This window comes from Chanodichthys erythropterus, chromosome 7 (assembly GCF_024489055.1).
Source record: "Chanodichthys erythropterus isolate Z2021 chromosome 7, ASM2448905v1, whole genome shotgun sequence".
NCBI classification, from domain to species: Eukaryota; Metazoa; Chordata; class Actinopteri; order Cypriniformes; family Xenocyprididae; genus Chanodichthys; species Chanodichthys erythropterus.
Genome location: NC_090227.1, coordinates 29,639,161 through 29,663,063, shown reverse-complemented (window position 1 = coordinate 29,663,063; position 23,903 = coordinate 29,639,161). Strand labels below are relative to the sequence as shown.

Genomic DNA, 23,903 nt, shown 5'->3' with positions numbered 1-23,903 from the left:
GCTTTGCCATCACAGGAATAAATGATGTTTTAAAATATATTCAAACAGAAAACAATCATTTTAAATTGTAATATTATTTACTATTTTTATTCTATTTTTGATCCAATAAATGCAGCCTTGGTGAACATAAGAGGCTTCTTTCAAAAACATATTTCAAACTTTCGGTCCAGTAGTGTAACAGTAAAAGTTCTCTCTTTTTGTCTATATTTTAGGATAAACATCTGAGACAAAATGTATACTTTAAAAAAAAAAAAAAAAAAAAAAAGATATCAAGAGATTGACATAGAGCTTGAACCGAGGTGCTAAAGCAGTCTTAGCCATCTGTGATGCTATGCCCACACATATTTGTTATTTAGCACATTAACGAGTCTTAACACTTCCTTGATCCTGTAAAGAGATACTGTACTTCTCTGATTAATCTGATAGCTGTGTGGTGTTTGCTGGTGGCTGGACACTGATCTCACACCTATCACACACAGATCTCCACCTGCTTCCATGAAGCACCCTGACCTGTTTCCACATCCATCTGTTTCTGCATCTGTGTCTGCGTTCGCATTTGTGTGTCTGATTCACCCCAGGAACGTTCATCGCTGTGACTCGAGCACACACACAAAAATTGCAGTTTAACCATGTTTTTGCTTTAGGTTTTACACAAAAGCACCTTTCAAATCCACCCACATACACACAGACACCGCTGCTTCAGTGTCTGCAGAATTAAAAATGCGTCTTCCTAGATAAAAATGTCACACACAAACATGCTTTCATGTTCAAAACAGCACAGGTTTCTGTTCCAGGCTACTTGAAAGACTCAACCGTATAGTCAGTTGCGGTAAACCTGACGAGCTTCAAGAGCCACAGCCCTTCTCAACTGTGGTCAGCTGTATGCAAACGCAAAAGAGACAGCACTGACCTGATGTGAGTCTTTGTCGATTTTGAGATGGCAGCAGTGTGTGTGTGTGTGCAAAAGAGATTTCCACTTCAGTTCTCCAGAGTAACGTCGTCCTTATCCAGTGAATCACACCAGACTGAACTGCCCTCTCATGAACCCTCCCTTCTCTAGCTCTGCTGCCACACACTCTGCATCCTCCATCCTTCCTCTCTCTCTCTCTCTCCACTTGCTTTACTCCTCCTCCTTTTTCTTTCCTCCCTCACTTGCTTCCCCCGCACACTGTTTTCCGCTCAGCCTCTGTTTTTTTCTTCACAGAGGATAATCACATTCCAGAGGAGGGACGGCATATGGCAGGGAAACGCCACACGCTCTTGTCTGTCCGTCTTTATGTGCCAATGTGTGTGTGTTGCATGGACAATTACCCCTATTGTGTTGCTGGAGGGGTGGGCCAACAAACAGGAGGTGGGGGTTTGGGATGAAGGGGTGGGGTGAGACTCGGGAGGAAAAAACTAGAGGAATATTGATGAGCGGGTATGATATTTGGAGAATGCCAGCTCTCCTCGCCTGATTGGTTGGGTCATCGGAGTCCACGTATCATTATAATTCAGTGGAGGGGCGAAAATGAGGCTGATTCTATTGGAGGGCACACACCGGCCATGTGACGAAAGGAGCAGGCCACATGGGAGACAGCAGAGGAATACAGATGAGTCAGTGATTTGTGGGGGAAGGGGGGGCACTGTCACCACCTACAATATTCTCACAGTTGCAGATGATGAAACAAAGCCATTCGGGAAAATATAACTCTTCAGTGTACAACAATAAATTACTCTGGTAATACCAGAAGTTTTTGGACATGTACCAAGGTAGCACCATGGTATTTACTTGAAATGCCCTGGAGTACCATAAAAACACACTGGTATATGAATATGATAATCGTTCAGCATATATCTGTATATTTCTCAAAGTAACACAGTTTTACCATAAACAGGGTAAGGCCACTTTACTTTTTTACCCTTACAAATGTATATGTTATTCAAATATACATTATGAATAGTATATACTACTCAAAACTACTCAAAATTAATACTTTAATTATTTTATTCAGCAACGACACATTAAGTGACAGTAGAGACATTTATAATGTTACAAAATAAAAGTTGCCCTTTTGAACTTTCTATTTATCAAAAAAAAAAAATCCTGAAAAAATGAATCAAAACAAAAATATTAAGCAGCACAACTGTTTTCAAAATTGATAATAATAATAAGAAATGTTTCTTGAGCATATTAGAATGATTTCTGAAGTATCATGTGACACTAAAGACTGGAGCAATGGCTGCTTATCACAGGAATAAAATAAATGATATATATATATATATATATATATATATATATATTATATATAATTTTTTTATATATATTTCACAATATTAAAGAATGTCATTTTGAATCAAAATATATATTTTTTATTTATATTTAAATCATTTCACTGTTATCCAAATTGTACCAAATTATATTTAATTCATAATCAAAAGAATGTCTATGTTCTCTAAGAGTCAAATAAGACTATCCACTTTATTTTTCAATGCGGAAGTAAGATATTTTCTGTGAATTTGCAAGATTTCAATAGGAAAATGACTAACAAAAAGAATAACAAAGTGCAGTAAATGGTAGAACTATTTCAAACCAGACGCATTTAATTTACAAATGGCCCACTCTTATGTTAAAAACACATTTACTTCCTGTTTTTCACATTTACTGTGTACAGAGAATCAGATTTTCACAGAACAAATCTATATATATATAAAAAAAATAAAATAAAAAAAAGCTGTGAAATACAGGAAACTGAATTTGGTCTTTAAAAAGTGCTAGCATGTTCATATAAATTTCTTTCACTTCTCATTTATATTTTTTTTTTACATGTTTTTAAATATGTTTATTTTGGTTTCTGGTGACTGCAGAAATTGCTCAGTGATCCAGTAAAGCCGAGGCTGACAGCCTGAGGTGACAGCGTCATACTGAATTCCTGACATGCCTCCCAATATACACGTGCACAAACACACACACAATCACACATCAATAGGCTTGACTTGACTATAAATCTCCTAATTATTTCTGTCATATGCCTCGGTTTGATAACCCTTGTGCTAATTCAACCAGTCAGGCTAAACACTCCTGACCTCTTCTGAGTCACACTTCTTGTATTCCCTTTCTGTTTTCACTCCCTCATCTGTCTTCTTAGTCCTCACACACAACACTGTGAACACCACTGTTCTTGGCCTTTGACAACTACACTTTATTAAGGTCACATCACAGTAAACACACACACAACACATATCCCTAACGCCCCCACTCCCAGCTCCCTTACACCCCTGCCCTTAGCTCCTCCCTCCATCAATAGATGTTCACTCCTCTCCTCCCCCTTCACAGCTTGTAGTAAATGGAGCCTCAGGCCATGTCTTTCACACTGACATTATTCCCTATAGATGCTTTTGAATGATCCTTTGACATACTGCTTTCATAGTCCACATGATTTAGTCACTGAGTGTATTGATATATTAATCAGGCCTAAAAGAATATATAATCTAGAAATACAAATCATAGAGCCTGTTTCTTTCTATCTATCTATCTATCTATCTATCTATCTATCTATCTATCTATCTATCTATCTATCTATCTATCTATCTATCTATCTATCTATCTATCTATCTATCTATCTATCTATCTATCTATCTGTCTGTCTGTCTGTCTGTGTATCTATCTGTCCATCCATCCACCCATCTATCTGTCTGTGTCTATCTATCCATCTGTCTATCTGCCCACCCATCCATCCATAGCTATCTATTCGTCTATCTGTCCATCCATCCATCCATCCATCCATCCGTGTATCCATCCATCCATCCGCCTATCTATCTATCTATCTATCTATCTATCTATCTATCTATCTATCTATCTATCTATCTATCTATCTATCTATCTATCTATCTATCTATCTATCTATCTATCTATCTATCTATCTATCTATCTATCTATCTATCTATCCGTCTGTCTGTGTATCTATCTGTCCATCTATCTGTCCGTCCATCCATCCATCCATCCATCCATCCATCCATCCATCCATCCATCTGTCTGTCTGTGTATCTATCCATCCGTCCATCTATCTATCTATCTATCTATCTATCCGTCTGTCTGTCTGTGTATCTATCTGTCCATCTATCTGTCCGTCCATCCATCCATCTGTCTGTCTGTGTATCTATCCATCCGTCCATCTATCCGTCCATCTATCCATCTATCTATCTATCCATCCATCCATCCATCCATCCATCCATCCATCCACCTATCTATCTGTCTATGTATCCGTCCATCCATCCATCCATCCATCCATCCATCCACCTATCTATCTGTCTATGTATCCGTCCGTCCATCCATCCATCCATCCATCCATCCATCCATCCATCCATCCATCCATCCATCCATCCATCTACCTACCTACCTACCTACCTACCTACCTACCTACCTACCTATCTATCTATCTATCTATCTATCTATCTATCTATCTATCTATCTATCTATCTATCTATCTATCTATCTATCTATCTATCTATCTATCTATCTATCTATCTATCCATCCATCCATCCATCCATCCATCCATCCATCCATCCATCCATCCATCCATCCATCCAAAACCAACGAGATGAAACAGATTTTTTTATTAAAAAGTGCTTTCAAAGTCATATGATACAGTTTATCTCTGCAGCACATTTGGCAAACTCTTTGTACCCATTTTTGCTTCCATATCCTACCATAACTCTGCTGGTTCACTAATACTGCATCTAACAGCTGTTGACCATCCATTAGGACAGTATTACGAGTATTATGAGATACACATTCAAATGACTTGAATGTCACTGAATCTGTAAACTATACTATTGTACTGATTGTGTGTGTGAGAGCAGGTGTGGGTGTTTTTGTTTTTAAAAAGGGTACATTATTATTGAAGAAAAAAACTTTCCTGTCGTTGTTATAAATTCACAGGACAACCAAAATACCCTCCCAAGTGTGCATAACAACACAAACATGCTTCAGATTTCCTGTCAGACAGCTTTGTGTGGGTGTGAGTCCCGAAAGCTGACGAAAATATTCCTCATTGTCGTCCAACTTGGCTCAGTTAATATCAATAGTCAAACTTGAAGGAAAAACAGAGCTGACACTTGCTATGTAGCAATTTTTCCTCTTTTACATTTAAAAAAATGTAATTAATACACAAAAATTTAATTGGTACTAAATACGCACAAAAGCAAAATAAATACTATACACTTGGAGAATCAGTACACACACAACACACACAAAACTGCACTTATTTTGGGCACAATGTTTTGTGGAGCATTCTTTTATAATGACTATGTGAACAGCAGTGCAGTGAGTGAGTTATTGCAGACTTCACAGGCTTCTGTACATGAGTGTCAAAACACTCTGCCCCCTGCTGGACGATCAGACATATTTATTTAATTTCATATTTTTTTCCTTTGTTGAATGTTGAATATATAGGACTATAATAACAATAAACAGCAAATAAGTCAAATAAATTATGAATAAATAAATAAATAAGAATAGGAAAAAAAATAAATGCATGAGCTATGGTGATGGTCGACACGATATTTCAAGTGCTCCGAAGCTTCATGAAGCAGTTTTTTTAAATCGGCCATCACTACATAAGTCGTTATTTTAGTTTTTTTGTCGCACCAAAAATATTCTCGTCGCTTTATAATATTAATATTGAACCACATTACTCACATGAACTGATTTAAATATATTTTTAGTACCTTTATGGATCTTGAGAGAGGAAATGTCATTGCTGGCTATGCAGGCCTCACTGAGCCATTGGATTTCAACAAAAATATCTTAATTTGCATTCCAAAGATTAACGAAGGTCTTCCAGGTTCTACGTCAGAACGGCAGCTCATTATTGACCGGCTCCTGACCGCCTCCATGCGTCGTGCTGCTCACATGAACAGAGTCGGCCAATACTGAAGCGGTCCTGACGACGTAGAATCTGAAGTGTCGAACATAAATAGCATAAGAGAATGACACAGAAGAGAGGATATTATTGAATAAAGTCGCTATTTTTGTTTTGTTTTTGCACACAAAAAGTATTCTTGTCACTTCATAAAATGAATGTTGAACCACTGCAGTTACGTGGACTATTTTAACAATGTCTTTAGTCCCTTTTGGACCTTGAAAGTGATGGTTAAATTGTCTATGGACGAGTCGGATACCTCTCAGATTTCATTAAAAATATCTTAATTTGTGTCCCGAAGATGGACGAAGGTCTTATGGGTGTGGAACTACATGAGGATGAGTAATTAATGACAGAAATTTCATTTTTGGGTGAACTAAACACATTTTGATAACATTTCATGGTTTGATTCTGCCATTATTAAAAGTCTATCATTATAGAGTACAGTCCAAAAGTTTGGAACCACTAAGATTTTTAATGTTTTTAAAAGAAGTTTCGTCTGCTCACCAAGGCTACATTTATTTAATTAAAATTACAGTAAAAACTGTAATATTGTGAAATATTATTACAATTTAAAATAACCGTTTTCTATTTGAATATATTTCACAAAGTAATTTATTCCTGTGATGGCAAAGCTGAATTTTCAGCATCATTACTCCAGTCTTCAGTGTCACATGATCCTTCAGAAGTCATTCTAATATGCTAATCTGCTGCTCAAGAAACATTTAATGTGTACAATTGTACAAAATATTTGTGTACAATATTTTTTTTCAGGATTATTTTGATGAATAGAAAGTTCAAAAGAACAGTGTTTATCTGAAATCTAATCTTTTGTAACATTATAAATGTCTTTACTGCCACTTTTGATTGATTTAATGCATCCTTGCTGAATAAAATAATTCATTTCTTTAATTTCTTTTCAAAAAAATAAAAATAAAAATTCTTACTGACCCCAAACTTTTGAACGGTAGTGTATAATGCTACAGAAGCTTTGTATTTCAGATAAATGCTGTTCTTTTGAACTTTCTATTCATCAAGGAATCCTGAAAAAAAAGTACACAACTGTTTTCAACATTGAAAATAATCATAAATGTTTATTGAGCAGCAAATCAGCATATTAGAATGATTTCTGAAGGATCATGTGACACTGAAGACTGGAGTAACGATGCTGAAAATTCAGCTTTGCCATCACAGGAATAAATTACTTTATGAAATATATTCAAATGGAAAACAGTTATTTTAAATTGTAATAATATTTCACAATATTACTGTTTTTACTGTATTTTTAATTAAATAAATGTAGCCTTGGTGAGCAGACGAAACTTCTTTTAAAAACATTAAAAATCTTAGTGGTTCCAAACTTTTGGACTGTACTGTATATTCACCCTTTTAGTGTTCGTCCATACAATTAAAGTCAGTGGGGTTCAAAACAACATTGGATCCCATTGACTTTCAATGTATAGACAAAAAAATATACAGTTTATATATATTTTTTGAATGGCATGAGAGTGAATTTTTTTGGTGAACTATCCCTTTACCCATTTACCCACACAGTCCCCAAATATAACACCAAACCATGTTGACTACCAACTTATAAACAGTTACTGAAACACAACATTACCTTTAGTTGGCCAAAACCAATATTTTCGACGATGCTTTATTTTTCTCAATCCATTCCCCATGATCTGTTGTTTTTCCGATTATATGGATGCAGCTTTCCTACTCATCAACAGATTCATTTTTAGATCTCAACCAGGCAAGAGTCAGAGTTCTATCAACAGCCTCCATTCTCTGACAACCAACTGCTGTTTTCTTTTCCAGAGTCACAATAAAACTTCTCATTGCTGGCATGTTCAGCTCATTACAGCGAGAACTGTTGGGTCACCTACCAGAGGCTGTGTGGTAGAAGAGAGCTTTCCTAAAGCCAGAGCCCAAAAAATCCATCACTGTCCATCAGCATGACTCCAGCACACAGAGAAAAAGAGTTAAAAACATTGATGGAAGACGAGAAAAAAGGGGGAGAAAGTGAAGCCCAGCTTCCTGTAGACAAAGAATGGACAAAAATATCCACTATATCACCGCTTCCTCTCACTCCCACATGCACACCTCTAAAATGCAGTCTGGTTTATAAAATCAAGCTCTTAAAGATCCAAATGATCCCATAATGGGATAAGAAAGAGAGGGATTTTTGCAGAAATCTCTTTTCTTAAAAGCTAAAAGATTCTTCTAACATCCTTTTAAGATTCTAAGTTTTTCCATGTTTCTTCATTCACTGATGTTGATTTGAGAAGAATACATTTTATGTTGTCATTCCGGCAAGACTGTATGTGGTTGAAAGATGCTCCTGGTGCTGAAAGTCTTCAAAAATGAGCCTAGGCATGATGTTAGAGCTACAGGATTGCCTCGTTCCTCCAGCCCGAGGGGGGGAAACTCCAGACAAAAATCAGGAAACTCCAGCCCTACAGTATTTGCTAAGCAGCTGAATCACCGCCAAGTTGATCAAGAGGAAGGGGCATGGGCAGGACTGCCCCGGGTGGAGGGTTGGGGAACATGCTGTAACTTCCATTGCTATCATTGCTACACTAATTCTCATAGGTAAACAGAGCAGAGATCTGACCTGGGTGAGGCTTGAGTCAACTAAGGAAGAAATTAATCATCTAAGGTCTTAAAGTCTCTTTAGTTATTAAAACCAATGAAAAGACAGGAAGTTACATAGGGTGCAATTCAAAAACCCTACATCCTTTAGTGCACGCCAATGTTCCTGATTTTTCATCGCCAGACCTAGACTACCTTTTTAACCCGATTTACCAACCTGCTGTATGATATGACTAAAACAAGACCTTGCAACATCCCGTCTACCGTGCATTGTTCTTCACAATAGGCAAGAATGGAATTGAACCTTCTATCATCAGACTGACAGGAAGTGCGTCATTTTGGAATGACCTTATAGGACTTTCCCATGCATATACCCCCCACCCACCCAGTGTAACAAATAATAAATAACTAATGTGATGAACCCCTCTCCTGTACATTTATATAGAAAAATATCAAGTCATTTCAAATTTTCTTTGTGAAAACTAAAATAACTTTTTGTTTTTTAAAAGAAATCTCTTGCTTTTATTTGATAAAAAGTACATTAAAACAGGAATGTTGTTAGAATTTAAATATTATTAGAATTTAAAATAACTGTTTTCCATTTTGAATATATTTTAAAAGGTAATTTATTCCCGTGATGAAAAGCTGAATTTTCAGCATCGTTACTCCAGTCTTCAGTATCACGTGATCCTTCAGAAATCATTTTAGTATGCTGATTTGGTGCCCAAAAATATTTTTTATTATCAAAGTTGAAAATAGTTGCGCTGCTTACTATATTTGTGGAAAGCATGATACATGTTTCAGGTATTTGATGAAAGTTCAAAAGAACAGCATTTATTTCAAATAAAAGTCTTTTGTAACAGTATAAATGTGTTTACTGTATCATAAATTGTAACTATAAATTGCCTTAAATGATCTTATCTTAATAAAATTTTGAAAAATAAATAAAGTTAAAATAAAATTAAAAAAAAAAAAAAAAAAGATCTAAGATGTACCAAGAGAGGGAGACGGTAAAATATATTAAAAAATTCAAGTTGTTGACATTTAAAATCTTAAGGAAATATTTACATGAACAATAAACAGTCCTGACTAACACAAAGCTACTCTGTCAACACAAAGTTTACAATGTGTCAATTTAGAAATAACATCAGAAATGTCCATTAGGCTCTGGGCACACTGTTGAGAGGTTTTTTGGTGTTATACTGCCACCTGTTGGATGTATCTACATGTACAACTACATTTAAAAAGCTCCATAGAGTAGCATGCCTAAAAATAAGATTATTAATGTCAATGTTTGCTGATATGACAGTATTTTATTTTAGATCTCAATGTTACAGCTGAAACAATGACCCATTTCCTAAGGCTGGACTGCATCATCCTCAAATATTTACTAGAGGATAATGGAGGGTGTGTATGAGTTACACATGTCCATGAGTTATTTATAGCCCCTCTCTATCACATCTCTCACATCACAAACTACAGCTCTGCTATTTCAGTATACACAAATCCGTCTCACCCAACTGACTCGCAACCCCCTAAATCATTGACATTGTCACAGAAGAAAGTGAAACATGGGATTTAGTGAAGCGCCACCAACAGTTAATAGTTAACTTTAACAAGAACTTGTGTTAGTGGAAACTAACAAAAACTAGCTCTTTTCATCAAATTCCAAAAGTTTGAAGAGCAAAGCATACATTTTAGGAAATAACTCACAAGGGTCCCTGTTCATTTTCCTGTTCATGTGTGCAATCAACTCTATTCTTTAAATGAGCTCAATATGAGAGCAGCCTGATAATTTCTTCAGAGTAAAGTTACCGTACTGTGAGAAAGCAATGGCACAATTAGCCTTCTCAAAAATGGGTATATGTAAGCAATAAGTTACGAGAGGCTGTGCTGTACCGTGAATAAGTCACGGCTGAAGGCCATTGTTAGGCATGACACGAAGTGGGCAACCCCTTCAGCCGTGACTTATTCGCAATACATAGCCTTCGAGTACCTTATTGCTTTTATAAAATGGTTACAACACAATACAAATATTAAAGCCAAAAATATGTATCAATGCAACTTTCATGAAGTTAACTTTCATATAAAGCCTTCCTTACGCCAGAAAAAAAAAGTCCCCGAGTGTGAACAGCAACATAAGTTACATTATTACGCCATTAGATGGCAGCAAAGACTTTTATGAGTGTGTCAGTCATTAGTGAAGACTTTTACATTGAAAAGACTGCATTGTTGTGAACACGGAACAAGATGCAACTGACAAATGCTTTGACTAGTGATGTCAGTCATGGGAAAACCCCTTAACTGTTAAAAGGACAAGATAATACATCGGACATTTAAGCAGATTTTTTATCATGAACATAGGACTGACCTGAAGGAAAATGCTAAATTTGAATGCAGGTAATAAACTCACTCACTCGATCTCTTTCTCACAATACTCGTCTACATAATACAGTAAGCTTCAATGAACAATATCAACTGAGAACATACAGTTTACGTTGCTAAGAGTTGTTGCTATGGGTGTTGTGTAGTCTGGGGCGCTGTGAAGGGGGGGTAAACGATGATGATTCTCAGGGCCCATGACTAAGAGGGGGCCCAGAGAAGCCCCAAATAAAAGTGTGGTGCTAAAAAAAAAAATTGATAGTAATAATTAACTTTAAATTATTCTATTTGCTGTTTCCTGGTGTCAAAAAATGTATTTGTTTAGGAAACGCAAACGTCCATGGGCCCCTCTCCCCCTCTCGATTATCATAAAATGGTTCAGTCCGCCCAAATTGTATCCAGTAACCAAGGCAACACAAACAGCTTGACTTCAGATTCAACTTGACAGAGGATGTGAAAATGCCTCAAAAATCTGGAAGTCAAAAACGGAAAGAGAAAAAAAATAAGAGAAGTGAAAGAGGCAAAGGGTCGACAGTATGTTACCCAATATTTCACAAGAAAAGGTGGGTTTGTAACAGGGGCGGAGCTACAGCTTGTTGACAGCTTGCCCACCCAGTCAGATCCAAGGAAAAATACATATTATATGGGCGTCGGAACCATTGTAACCATTGTACTTTTTAAGACCAATATATTGGACCCACTCACTTTTACCGTCGATGTTTTAAAACATCGACAAGTAAAACGCGTTTATAAAGAAATGTCTCTTAACGACCACCACAAACGGGACACTTTTCAGACGCGCATTCCACCCTTCGACTCAGCGCCAGGCGCAAGTCAAACGAGCGCGGAAAAAGTAGCTTCAGTTGAACAACAGTGAACTGCGGTCAGATGAGATGTTGTCAGGCTATGCCAGTAAAACTCCAATCAGCCTACTGTGTTCGAAGCGCGAACTCAAGAATTGCTCGCGCAAATGCGGCGACGCGCGCTGCATATTACTTTAATTATAGCTTAACTAAAACGCAAAAAAGCTACGGGCATGCATCGTCGTTATTCTGTTGTAAATGAAGTCATGAAATTACCAAACATGCGATTAAAGCTGCCTCAAAACTGTGCATGTATGTATTTATTGACATGGTTCTAGAGCTATTGTTATCGAATTTGTTGGCCTTAAAACGTCTTAAAATGCATATATGAACACCAAGGAAATCAAACTTTTCTCGGGGGACCATGCCCCCGAACCCCCCTAGCATAATACATTTTGTGACCTCAGTGATTATGAAACCCTGCGTACGGCCTGCTTCTCAAATCAAATCAAAGGTAAACGTGTATTCCTCCAGTTGCACGCTTTTGGGACTAAACCGTATGCACTGTGATCAATGTGTGAAAATAAATGGGAGCAAAAATGCGATTGAATGTAAAGGTTTGTGTCTCGTTGTTCTATTAAAAATTTTTTTTAAAAAAATCAATAACTACCGATTGTTTGGCATTTTATCTATCTATCTATCTATCTATCTATCTATCTATCTATCTATCTATCTATCTATCTATCTATCTATCTATCTATCTATCTATCTATCTATCTATCTATCTATCTATCTATAAATTGCATAAAAAAAAAAATTGGAGGGAGGACCCACCCACGTTTTTGCTTCTGACGCCCATGGATCGCATCTTATTTAACAAAGACATACGAATTTCTTATTGAATGGAGATGTTTCTTTCTTTTAGGTAGACTACAATTATTCGCTGTGTTCATTTTTGAGACGTTTCAGAAAGATTCTCCCAGAAAAAAACAGCTGAAAGCGCACTTTGCCTCACATGCAGCCGGTGTCGGCATCTTTGTACGAGGCGGCGCCCACTTTCAGCACCCTGCTGCGTTCCACACTGTTGCACCCGTCTTGCAACAGCCCATGCTGTGCAACAGAGTGAATTGAGTGCTTGAAAACAAAAGTCCACTAGATAGTGCGCAGCGCACACGCCGAACGCGTCTTTCTGCAGCTAAATACTTTCAAAGGCTCGCACGCACAACCCGTGTACATGTTCAGAAAAATGAAGTATAATAGAAATAATGTTGTCAATAACCTTGTATAGTCTATCTATGTTAAATATACTGAAAATCATTAAGAATCTTAATAAATGGACCATAAAATGGTCAATGCCATGTCTTAGCAATGATCTACTGTATTTGACCATTCGCTTTCTGAAAACTTATGCATGCAGTAATGTAAGAATTTTAAATGAGTCATATTGGTTTTCTGAAAAAACGACTACGTCTGCACATTTTAAGATACTGCACAAGATGTGAATAAATGTAACTCTTCATTCAGCGAAATAAAATGCACATAAAACGTGATGGAAAAATATTTAAAGAAGAAACTTGTAGTAAATTAGGAATAAAACGTGCATTAAAAAAGACAGAATAATTCATTCATAACTGGAATAATCTTCGGACTCAATGCATCTGAAATGATGCTATCATTCTGAAATTCCAAAGCAAGAGTCGAATCGGTCGAATTCAAACGTAGACTGTGTTGAAAAGCCGTTTTTATCATTCCTATGTTTTTACCATTCCTATGTTTTTACCATTCCTATGTTTTTACCATTTCTGTCTGCATGTTAGTGATAATATCTTATTTATATTAAAGTCCTGGGACTCTTTCGCATAAGACCAAGCAAAAACAAGCCATTTTTGTGTGTGTCCTTTTAAATGCAAATGAGCTGCTGCTCCCGGCCCCCTTTCAAGAAGAGGGCGGAGCTTCAAGAGCTCATGCAAAAAAACAAACAGGACAATCTCAAGCACTGAAAATGTTAGAAACTGGCAGTAATAGAGTACCTCAGGGATGACGCATTTTTGTAGGCAAAACCCAGAAGCGAGTTAGCATTTTAGGACTTCCGGTTCCAACGCCGTAAAGTCTATGGGTTTTTTGAATGGGTTTTTGTTAAATTGCCTGAAATAAGGTCTGTGGTTAACAAAGCCTCTAAATACTTTCACGTTTTGATCTATGACATAAAACACACCAGTTATAACCCGCGTGTGATTTTTTAAAACTTTTACTGTGTCTTAAAATCGGCGATTGCTAACAAATTGCTAAAAGGGACTACTTCCTTTGGCGGGGACTTTAGACGTCATCATGTGAAACGGGACATTTGGACAACAATTCTCATGAAAAAGTAGATAAGTATTCATACACAGCGCAGATCATAATCAGCGAGCATGTTTTTAAATAGAGTTGTTTTCTAAATAAAGTTTGAGGTGGTGGTGATGCTGATCCGCGACCATGGTGTGCTGTAGTCCGTTTATAGCCTACTGTTAGCCTTTTAAATCTGATGACTTTATTTAGGCTTCAAAATCTATAAATGTTGTGTTAACTTGTAAAGATTATCTTGATAGACAAAACGTGAAAGTGTCATAACCCTCTGTTAAACACAGAGCTTATTTTCTGCGATTTTCCTAAAGTCTATGGGAAAAATGCATAGGCTTTCAATCGAGGGAACCCGTGCGCCGCTAACTTCCAGGTTGGCCTACAAAAACACGCCATCCCTGAGGTACTCTATGGTGTTCAGTTCAAACCGGAGTCAGACAATGATTCCCACAGAGTTGTCATCTTGATTTTATCCACTATTAATACAAGCCTGCTGTAGCAGACCCCGTCCGAATGATGACCAAAATATACTGATGAGTTTTATGAAGTTTATTGTACATCACACAAAAGATGAAGCGTTAGTTTTACTCCAGAAAATCACCGTAAGAGCTGAATAAAACACAGTATAAGAAGTGTGCATTGAAGTCTTATCCATAAACTCTCTCTCTCCCTTGCATTAACATACAGTACACGGCGAATTACACAGCAACTATGGCGGCATTATAATGCCATTAATAACCGAGCACACAACTGATGCTTGCGCGCGCAGTAAATCACTTCTGCGAGAGGATAACAAATCTACACGCGAGGAAACGGGAGCCCGCGAGCTCATTTTAAATCCGCGCGCACGCATCACATCTCCTCTCCACGCAAATCAAGCTCACGTGCTCGTACACGACTTGCAGCACGCGCGTCATCACTTCATTCTTTGTGTAAGCTTTTTCTTTCATTCTTAGTTTAACATATTGTCAGTTTAATATATTTTCCATTAAATACAGTATGAAAGGGTTTCAGCACTTTACCCCATTGAAATGTTGCAGTTAAAATTAAGATACAGTACACAGTATGAATGATCATACCCCTCTGAAACCCAATTTAGAAATTAATCTTATTAATTAATATCTAAGACACATTTAGTTTTTTTTTTTTTTTATAACATTGTTCAGATGTGGTCAGTTGTACTCACTTATATTGTGCACTGTACTTACTTTTAAAGGGTTAGTCCACTCAAAAATGAAAATAATGTCATTAATTACTCACCCTCATTCCGTTCCACACAGGTAAGACCTTCATTCATCTTCAGAACACAAATTAAGATTTTTTTGTTGAAATCTGATGGCTCAGTGAGGCCTGCATAGCCAGCAATGACATTTCCTCTCTCAAGATTCATTAATTTACTCAAAACATGTTTAAATCAGTTCATGGGAGTACAGTGGTTCAATATTAATATTATAAAGCGACAAGAATATTTTGTGTGCTCCAAAAAAACAAAATAGCGATTTATATAGTGATGGCCGATTTCAAAACAATGCTTCAGGAAACTTCGAAGTGTTATGAATCTTGTGTGTCGAATCAGCGGTTCGGAGCACCAAAGTCACGTGGCGCACCAAAAATATGCTTGTTGCTTTATAATATTAATATTGAACGACTGTACTCACATGAACTGTATCTTAACTTTAACTGCAACATTTCAATGGGGTAAAGTGCTAAAAAAACCCTTTCATACTGTATTTAATGGAAAATATAGGCTATTAACCTGACAATATATTAAACTGACAAAGAATGAGAACAAAAAGCTTACACAACAACTCTTGCTTACTGATATGAACAAGTGATTTATCTTTCATCCAAAGCCACATGAAGCAATTTTGGATTTAGAATCACACTTTTCACATTTCTGTAGTTCTGAGAACTGATATAATTTTGGCTGGGTAAACATAGATACTGTTTAGTGGAAGTAAAGTGGTAATAGCGGTGAACTAGCTACAGCAAATAGAACTATGTGTTCTCATTTTCCCCAGCAGCTACAGCTCCATAAAAAATAATAATAAATCAAGTTAATATAGTATTTTGTAAGGACATATAATAATAATGCAATCAATCAGTCAATAAATAAAGTTTAAAAGCGAGCGAGCGAAATAGAAGATCAATCGCGAGTGTGGGAAGTGATGACGCGCGTGCTGTGAGTCGTGTCCGAGCACGCGAGGGCTTGATTTGCGCGCAGAGGAGATGTCATGTGCGCACGCGGGTTTAAAATGAACAGTTGGTACTGATCTATCCTTGAAGAACAACTTTTTAGCAAAGCCTGTGATTTGTATTGTCCCTTTGCATTGACCCTTGTTCACAAAGCAGTCTAGAGTTAAATGATTTGCGCAGACATAAACGAATTTGGGGTGTATTACGTTCAAAAATGAATACACTGCATTCTCAGTGGCTCAGATGTTGGGAGAAAATGAAGACTCATATGTTCACTCTAACATCCAACAACAGAATAACAGGATTGCTTAAGGCCCTTTCACACAGGACGTGGTATGCGTTGCGCTTGCCGCTTCAGCGCAGCGCAGCTCTTCAGATACAAAGCGATTTGCGCTGCGCTGGCCAGAGCACATTAGTTGGAGTTTTCCAAACTTGTATCGGGAGCTCTAATCATCTAATCGTCTTATCATTTGATTGTTGTTCCACCTTTCGTTCAGCAGCAAAGTATATGTCCCATGCTAAGAAGTGTCTGTCACGTCTTCATGACACAGTTTTCTCCCGATGTCTATATGACCAGCAAACTTGTATTGTATAGCTCTGGAAATTCCAACACAGTAAATAGCTGTTCATCCATTTTGCTTTCCGATTGTTTGGATGCCCCGTTGCTATTGGTCGTGCGGGTAATCGTCACAGAGCGCAGCGGTAAAAGTTTAACTATTTTGAACTTTGACCACGGCGTGCGTGCAAGCTGCGTCTGCGCTTTGGTCGACGCAGTCCTCGCACTGCACAAGCCATTGAAACAAATGGGCTTCATAGCGCAGCGCAGCACATACCGCGTCTGGTGTGAAAGGGCCTTTGTGAGACATTGTTGTCGGTAAAGCTGGAGCATGAAGAAAAATGGCGGACAGCGTACAACTCGCTGAGGGTGGAAACTATGGTAATGCAGGGCTGCCAGTCAGTGGCTGTGGGCGGGGCCTGGGCAGTGTGATGTCACATTGCTCAGCGAATCAAAATGGCATGTCTAATGAGACTGCTTTGGTTTAATGGGGATTAAAAAAAAAAGGAGTAGGAGGATTTTTATCATTGTAGGGTGGTTGTGTTCACACACTGCCAACACACATTTATGTCCAAACACCATGTAAAAGTGGATTTTGCATAATAGGTACCCTTTAAAACATTTATCCTTGTATAAAACCTTTTGGCCCTATACATAACCCCATTGAACCTTTTTTTCTACAGTGACAGTTGATAAAACATCAAAAAATTACACACCTTTTTTTTTTTTTTAAAGAAAAGCTGTATTTTATTTTCCTGTTAGTTGGTAATGATTATATATATACTGTATGTGCACAATTTGTTTATTCTCTCTCTCTCTCTCTTTCTCCCTTTATTTCTTTATCTCTTTCTTTCTTTCGTTCTTCCTTCTCAGTATGTATGTATGTATGCGTGTATACAGTATATACTTCATTATTATTTTTTATTATCTGGTGCGAGCATACATAATTGTATTTTGTGACTAATTCAGAGAATTATCTTGATTTCTCTGTTAGCATGTCAAAACAAATGCTGATTTGTCATTTTACCTTTTCATCTCTATTGTTGAAAAGCTTCAATAAAAAGTGTTAAACTAAAAGTACACATTTCACCTTTAAGTAGATGAATAGCGCACACAATAAGCATGGAATGTTTGACACCATAGGCATCAGAAATGGATTAAAACAGTCTGATTTGTTGAGGAGATCTTAACCAAGACAAAAAATATACAAACATAAGAAACATATTAATATGTCTCTAATATATTATAAATTGTACGGATTTGTTTGGTAATGACATTGCATTTTACTTTGTATTTTTGCATCATTTCACATGTCGGAAGCTAATTAACTAAACAAAATCCACCTAAGAGCAATGTTAATCAGCAAAGAAAATCCAACTTCTAACTATTGAACTCCCACAGACAACAACAAAATAACTCCACTGTGAACTCCTCATGCTCATTCCGTTTCACTGGGCAGTCAAGCTAACAAGCTCAGAAAGTGGAACTTCACCAGACAAATAAATGAGACCCACTGCAGCCTCTTGAATAAGATACAGTACCAAGAGTTCTCTCGACTGACAATAGTGAATAGCTGGCTTTAAGAATAAACACTGTATTATAGAGATAATCAAATCACTTTTTACCTAACCTAAACAACACAAAAATCTAATCTTAAAATTGTATTCATATGCAATAATATCCAAAGAACCACAATGTTTTGCTGTTGTTGAAAGGTAAAATATGCATTGGCATTCATCCAGTGACAGTCACATTGGAGTCTATGGGATCAATTGACTTCGATACATCCATGGTTGTGCTGTGCCGTGCAGAGTAGTCTTGACAGTAGGCTGTTATCCCTATAAACACAGACTGACTCAATCTAGTTCTTGCACAATTCTTGTCCTTAAGCTAAAGAATTATGCAGGCTGGTTCATATAGTCAGAGATGAGACATGTCACTACTGCAAACACTCTATAACGCAACCCGTTGGGACTTGTTCACACTCATATCCTGAACTTACAGTACAAACAGGGCTTTCTTCCAAGGAAGAAAATGGAGTCTAGCATGTATTTCAACGCATTTCCCCAAATCTCTTGTGTGCTGTCAGAGATTACGGCAAATCACAATGATGAACTTGAGGTGGAAAAGATTGTATGAGCTGGTCTTATGATATAACTAATAACTAAAAAGACCTCTCAAAAAGTAAATCTGTTACCGTTTTGTTTTTACACTGTATTCATATATTTTTGCCCAAAATAAATATTTAAATCAAAGGATTCAGATCTTTTATTTTGATCTAGCATTGCACCATTCCCCAAAAGGGTCAACAGGAAACTTCACAAACTATGTTTACTTTTGAAAAAATGTTAATTGCTATAGCCTATACTACATGTAAAATATTTTTTATTCAGAATATCAAATATATTTTCAAATATTTTATTAATAATTGATTCATATTAACAATAAACATCTATGGTTTCAAATACACAAATATTTTGCAAGTAAAAACATGGAAAGGTCTGATATTTATGGTGAAAAAATACTACAGTGGTGATTCTATAGTTGCTGTGATAATATAACAAGTAACAACTATAGAAATATAAACAAATTACTTTACCTAATACTGTACTAAGTTTTCTACAACTATAGGGTATATTGTACTACAATATACACTACAGTTTACTGTAGTAAAAACTAAAGTATACAACAGTATTTATTACAGTTTATCAGTTCACTATAGTTAATACCACAGTATGCTGTAGCAATCATTAACAAAGTGTTGTAAACACTATAGTATTTTCACCTGGGTAGGCTATATCGTGTCAATCACTGTATCAATCGATAGAAGTTTTATAAGAAGCTTACAGTGGGCAGGAAAAGTAATAAAACTACATCACACTATGGTTTCCCTGAAACAAATGTATCCAGTGTATTGTACGTCTGACACGAGAAGAATAAGCCCATAAGCGGACTATCCGGTCACACCTGACCGCTGCACTCACCTGAGGATTCCGGGCATTCCTCCGCCGACCCTCCTGTCTTCTTCGGCTTAGATTTCCTCCTGATAGCGTTTCTCCTCAATTCACTCATGTTTTTGTTAGTTCGTTCCAACATTTAAAAGACTTGTTTTAAAAATTGAATCCTTTCTACATAAAAAATGGTCGTTTCACGTCCACACAGCATTTCAGCGAAGTCCTTGTCTTGCGTCTGCAACAGTAAACGGTCTATATAGTGTTACGCAAAAGTAAAGCGAAAAGCTTCGTTTAGTGTTTTCCTCAGATTCCTTCTTTCACCACAGTAGTGCACTGCACTGAGTAAATCATTGTCACTTCATCAGACCATATCACCGCCCTCTTAACAGCTGATAACACGATTGGTCCAGTCATTTCCTCTGTGCTCTGATCTCCAACTGTTTATTTTAACTCCCCGACCTCAAAACATGTATTTATGGGGTTTTGATTCATCGGTGAGTCGAATCTTTTGAATCAGTTTACTTAAACGCCGCTTCCAATGAAATTATAGGCGTTAAGAAAACTTAGTTAACTTGCAATAAAATAAAAGTGCTTCTATTTTCACAATACAGCATAATTTCTGGAAACTTATTACTAAAGATAAATTTTAACAAAATAATTTTTACAATACGAGATGTAAAAATTAGGAGTTTATTTGCTCAGTCCTCTAGACTGAAAAAAACCTTTCACACACACGTCTTATATAATCAGGACAGGACTCAGTTATGTTTTTAAATTTTATTTCACAAAAAAACTTATGTGGTTTATTACTTTACACACATAAAAATATCCTGCGGCAAGATCATGCTTTCACCAGTCCACACCATGTGACATTGTGGGTGTTATTAACTATATCTCACTTCAGAGGCAGAAAATCTACCACAATGTGTAGTTAATAAAACTGAAACTCCTCTTGTCTTATTGGAAATGCTCAAAAAGAAATGAATATAGTCTAAAACACCAAATGAATGGGTTAGACTGAACAGAAACTGAGAACTGGGAGCTAAAAGAGAGTGTGAATGAGACCATTTATCTTATATCCTTCTTTGTATGTCATTACATAGACTGAGCTTTGTTCTAGTTCCACAATGGAGATAGTTATACTTTGAGAAGCTGCTGATTGTATTCTTCATCTAGACACATTAATAACCTTTCAGTCAATCGACGAGACTGAAAATGTGTTTTTGTGGTTTACTGCTGTATAAAAACAATGACATCTGATATTTCTCCAAATCCTGCTGGTGTGAATGACTGGAGGAAAAATGACCAAATTATATCAAATGAGCCTGTGCCTTTTTCAAAATGCATAGATAAATATGTTTGTGCTTTATATAAGGTAAAGAGAAAATGAAACAGAGAGGAGAAGATATGTAAAGAGAAATTGTAGTGAATATGGGATAGAGTAAATATGCTGTTTTTGGAACAGATCTGAGAGTAATAAACCCACTTCATGTTCATATGGGATCAAGCCCCACTTAAGCTATAACTCCACTTCCTCAAACATGATTTTTGCCCATCAGGTACTAAACTAGGCCTACATGTCCACTCAGTCCTCAAAGACTTATCTGACATCCCTTCAGCAATAGAAAAAAACAATTAAGGTATAAAATATATATTTTATGCATATGCAGAGCAATAAACTGTTAAAAAAAGACAAAGAAACAAATTCCAAGTGCAATTACGTTAAAGAAGCTTAGATTTGCAAAACTCAAAAATTGTATCATCACTGTAACGAAAACATCACCTCAGGAGCTTGAAGGTCAAAATAAAAGTCACTCAACTATCACATTGAAAATGTTTCTACTTGTTGAAAAATAGCCCATTTAACCAGTATCACCTATATTCAACCTCTTTCTATTATGTCACACTTTTTTTGTGCATTTTGAAAGTCTAATATTAGCTTAGACTGATAATGGCACTCAAATGGCCTTGCATACCATAATGTACTTCTGGGTTGATGTAATTAATACTTCTATTTTTGTGGTTTAAAAGTGTATTTTTAAGCAAAGCTGTATCCATATCCAAAACCATCCAAATAATCAGACATACCACACATAATGTTTTAAAATAAACAAACAAAAACACAAATATATTAAATAATAAATAGATAAATAAGTGCATCAATCAATTTCCGTTTGCTCTCATCTCACTCTGCATGATAATTAGCACTTTCACAATAAGCATCATTGAATAATGCATCTCAGTGACTGGGTGAGAAATTAGGGTGGGGGCATCACACATGGCGAAGGGGCATCTGATTGGCTGAAAGTCATGACTGATTGATGTACCTTGCCCCTTTCATTTGCCTCTGTAAGGAAAGGCCACTGACAGTTGACTGACAGGAGGCTACGGGCCGAAAAGATGAGAATGATGGGCCAGACAGTTGAAGGGGTCACATGGAAGTCTGGAGTTGGCCACAGATATCTGGTCCTCTTGAAGAGCTAACAACACATTAGGACTACCAAGAGACAAACGGCACAGCCAGAAGGGAGAAAAAAGAGAAATAGTGACCATAAGTTGGTGTAAAATGAGATCGCCATATCCTGTTTCCTATTAAACTGGAGGAATTGCTATGGAAAAAGAATCATGTAAATAATTCAATAGCTCTGACATGAACATTAACTCACTTTTAACAGACGCACAGGGACACATGCAAAAGCTAGTAGCTTTTAAGCAGGCAAAGTAGTTTGGGAAGAAAGGCATGTTGTCTATATTTGACAGCACAGGGATGAGAGGGTGATGAAAGGGCATCTGAATATTTGTTTGCATACACTACCGAGTGGTAAAAAGTTTGGAATAATTAAGATGTTTAAATGTAAAAGAAGTCACTTATGCTCAACAAGGCAGCATTTATGTGAAATATTATTAACATTTAAAATAACTAATCTATATTTGAATATATTTTAAAATGTAATTTATTCCTGTGATGGCAAAGCTGAAATTTCCACATCATTACTTCATTCTTCAGTGTCACATGATCCTTCAGAAATCATTCTAATAGGCTGATTTGGTGCATTTATTATGGGTATCAATGTTAAAGCTGCAGTCTGTAAGTTTGCCTCTTTGTCGCCATCTCTGTTTGAAACCTGCTATTGCAGTAATTTGTGGAATTATCATTTTTATGTGGGTTGTGCATCGGCATGGCTCCTTAGCATGGATGAATCTAATGTTTGCTGTGTGGATACTGTACTTTTTTTTTTTTTTTGTTACAGATTCTACGTCTTGGAAGTATGACCAAAATAAGAATTTTCACCACAAAATGTCATCTGAACAAGTAACCAACCTGTCTGCCACTTTTGTTCTCACCAACTGAGAAAAAAAGCATTACAGTAAATCGCACTACCAATGGTGATTAAATCTAACGATCGCTTAGCTCGGATCACGTCAAGCTGTGCAAATTATTATTATTGTTATACTGTTCTCAAATTGTTAATGTTAACCAGTGTTGGGGAAGCTACAAGCTACTCATGAATTAAAGTAGTTAAACTACAGTCAAGCTACCCTTTTGAAAAAGTAGTTAGCTACACTACAAGTTACTATCAAAAAGTAGTTAGCTACATCGAAACTACTTTTTTTTTTAATGCACTTCAATTATGCAATGCACTACAAATATGATTTCAAAGCATAATTTTGTAAACTATATCAAAAAATACAATACTCAAATGTATATAGGCTACTCAAATGTCAATACTCCTATATCTCACACTGACTCTTTTTGCACGCTTTATATATATTAAAATTCTGAATGTATTATAAGTTTTGCTTTTAATGCGAGAGGACCGACGACCAATTGCACTCTGCAGTTTGAGAAGTGATTTCTAGCCTACACAGAAATGCAGCATTCACGCTCAAAATTGCTACCATAACCATAACACGGGACAAAAATGTGCAGTAATAAAAATAAGCATAAATGCAGACTAGAAAAATAGTAGAATTTTTGTATCAATAATTTTGAAATTCTTATTTTTAAAATGACTTAACATCTTAAATGTCTCTATGCGAATCATGTGCTTCTCGTGTGAACATTCTTATACCCGAGCAACCGATTTTATTAGATCAACGCACTAAGCTATGTTGTTGTTTTCTGTTCAGCTCACGGATACTTTGCCAATGCAATGACTCAAAACACCCCGT

At 36.5% G+C, this 23,903-nt stretch overlaps 2 protein-coding genes across 8 annotated transcripts in view; both read right to left on the bottom strand.

Annotated features, from left to right (window-relative positions):
• The window catches only part of fgd4a (FYVE, RhoGEF and PH domain containing 4a), a 57,761-nt gene extending 37,674 nt beyond the window's left edge, over nt 1-20,087 (bottom strand). Inside the window, exons 1-2 of one of the 5 annotated variants that reach the window (XM_067390105.1) lie at nt 7,526-7,762; nt 5,711-5,940 (exon numbers count right to left, since the gene is read on the bottom strand). Coding sequence is in view for 3 of the 5 variants with exons in the window: in XM_067390100.1 (XP_067246201.1) it covers nt 19,761-19,872 (112 nt within the window). In the remaining 2 variants the exon portion in view is untranslated. Of the gene's footprint in view, nt 1-910; nt 1,050-5,710; nt 5,941-7,525; nt 7,763-7,793; nt 8,306-19,760 lie in introns of those variants that run through there. The other 4 variants (XM_067390100.1, XM_067390104.1, XM_067390103.1 and 1 more) reach the window with 4 other exon arrangements.
• A 481-nt stretch (nt 20,088-20,568) lies between these two features.
• bicd1a (bicaudal D homolog 1a) overlaps nt 20,569-23,903 on the bottom strand; it is a 67,405-nt gene continuing 64,070 nt past the window's right edge. For 2 of the 3 annotated variants that reach the window (XM_067390096.1, XM_067390098.1), the window contains one exon: nt 20,569-22,227. In XM_067390096.1, coding sequence (XP_067246197.1) covers nt 22,116-22,227 — 112 coding nt within the window. In that variant the 3' untranslated portion in view covers nt 20,569-22,115. The remainder of the gene's footprint in view (nt 22,228-23,903) is intronic. The other variant, XM_067390097.1, reaches the window with a different exon arrangement.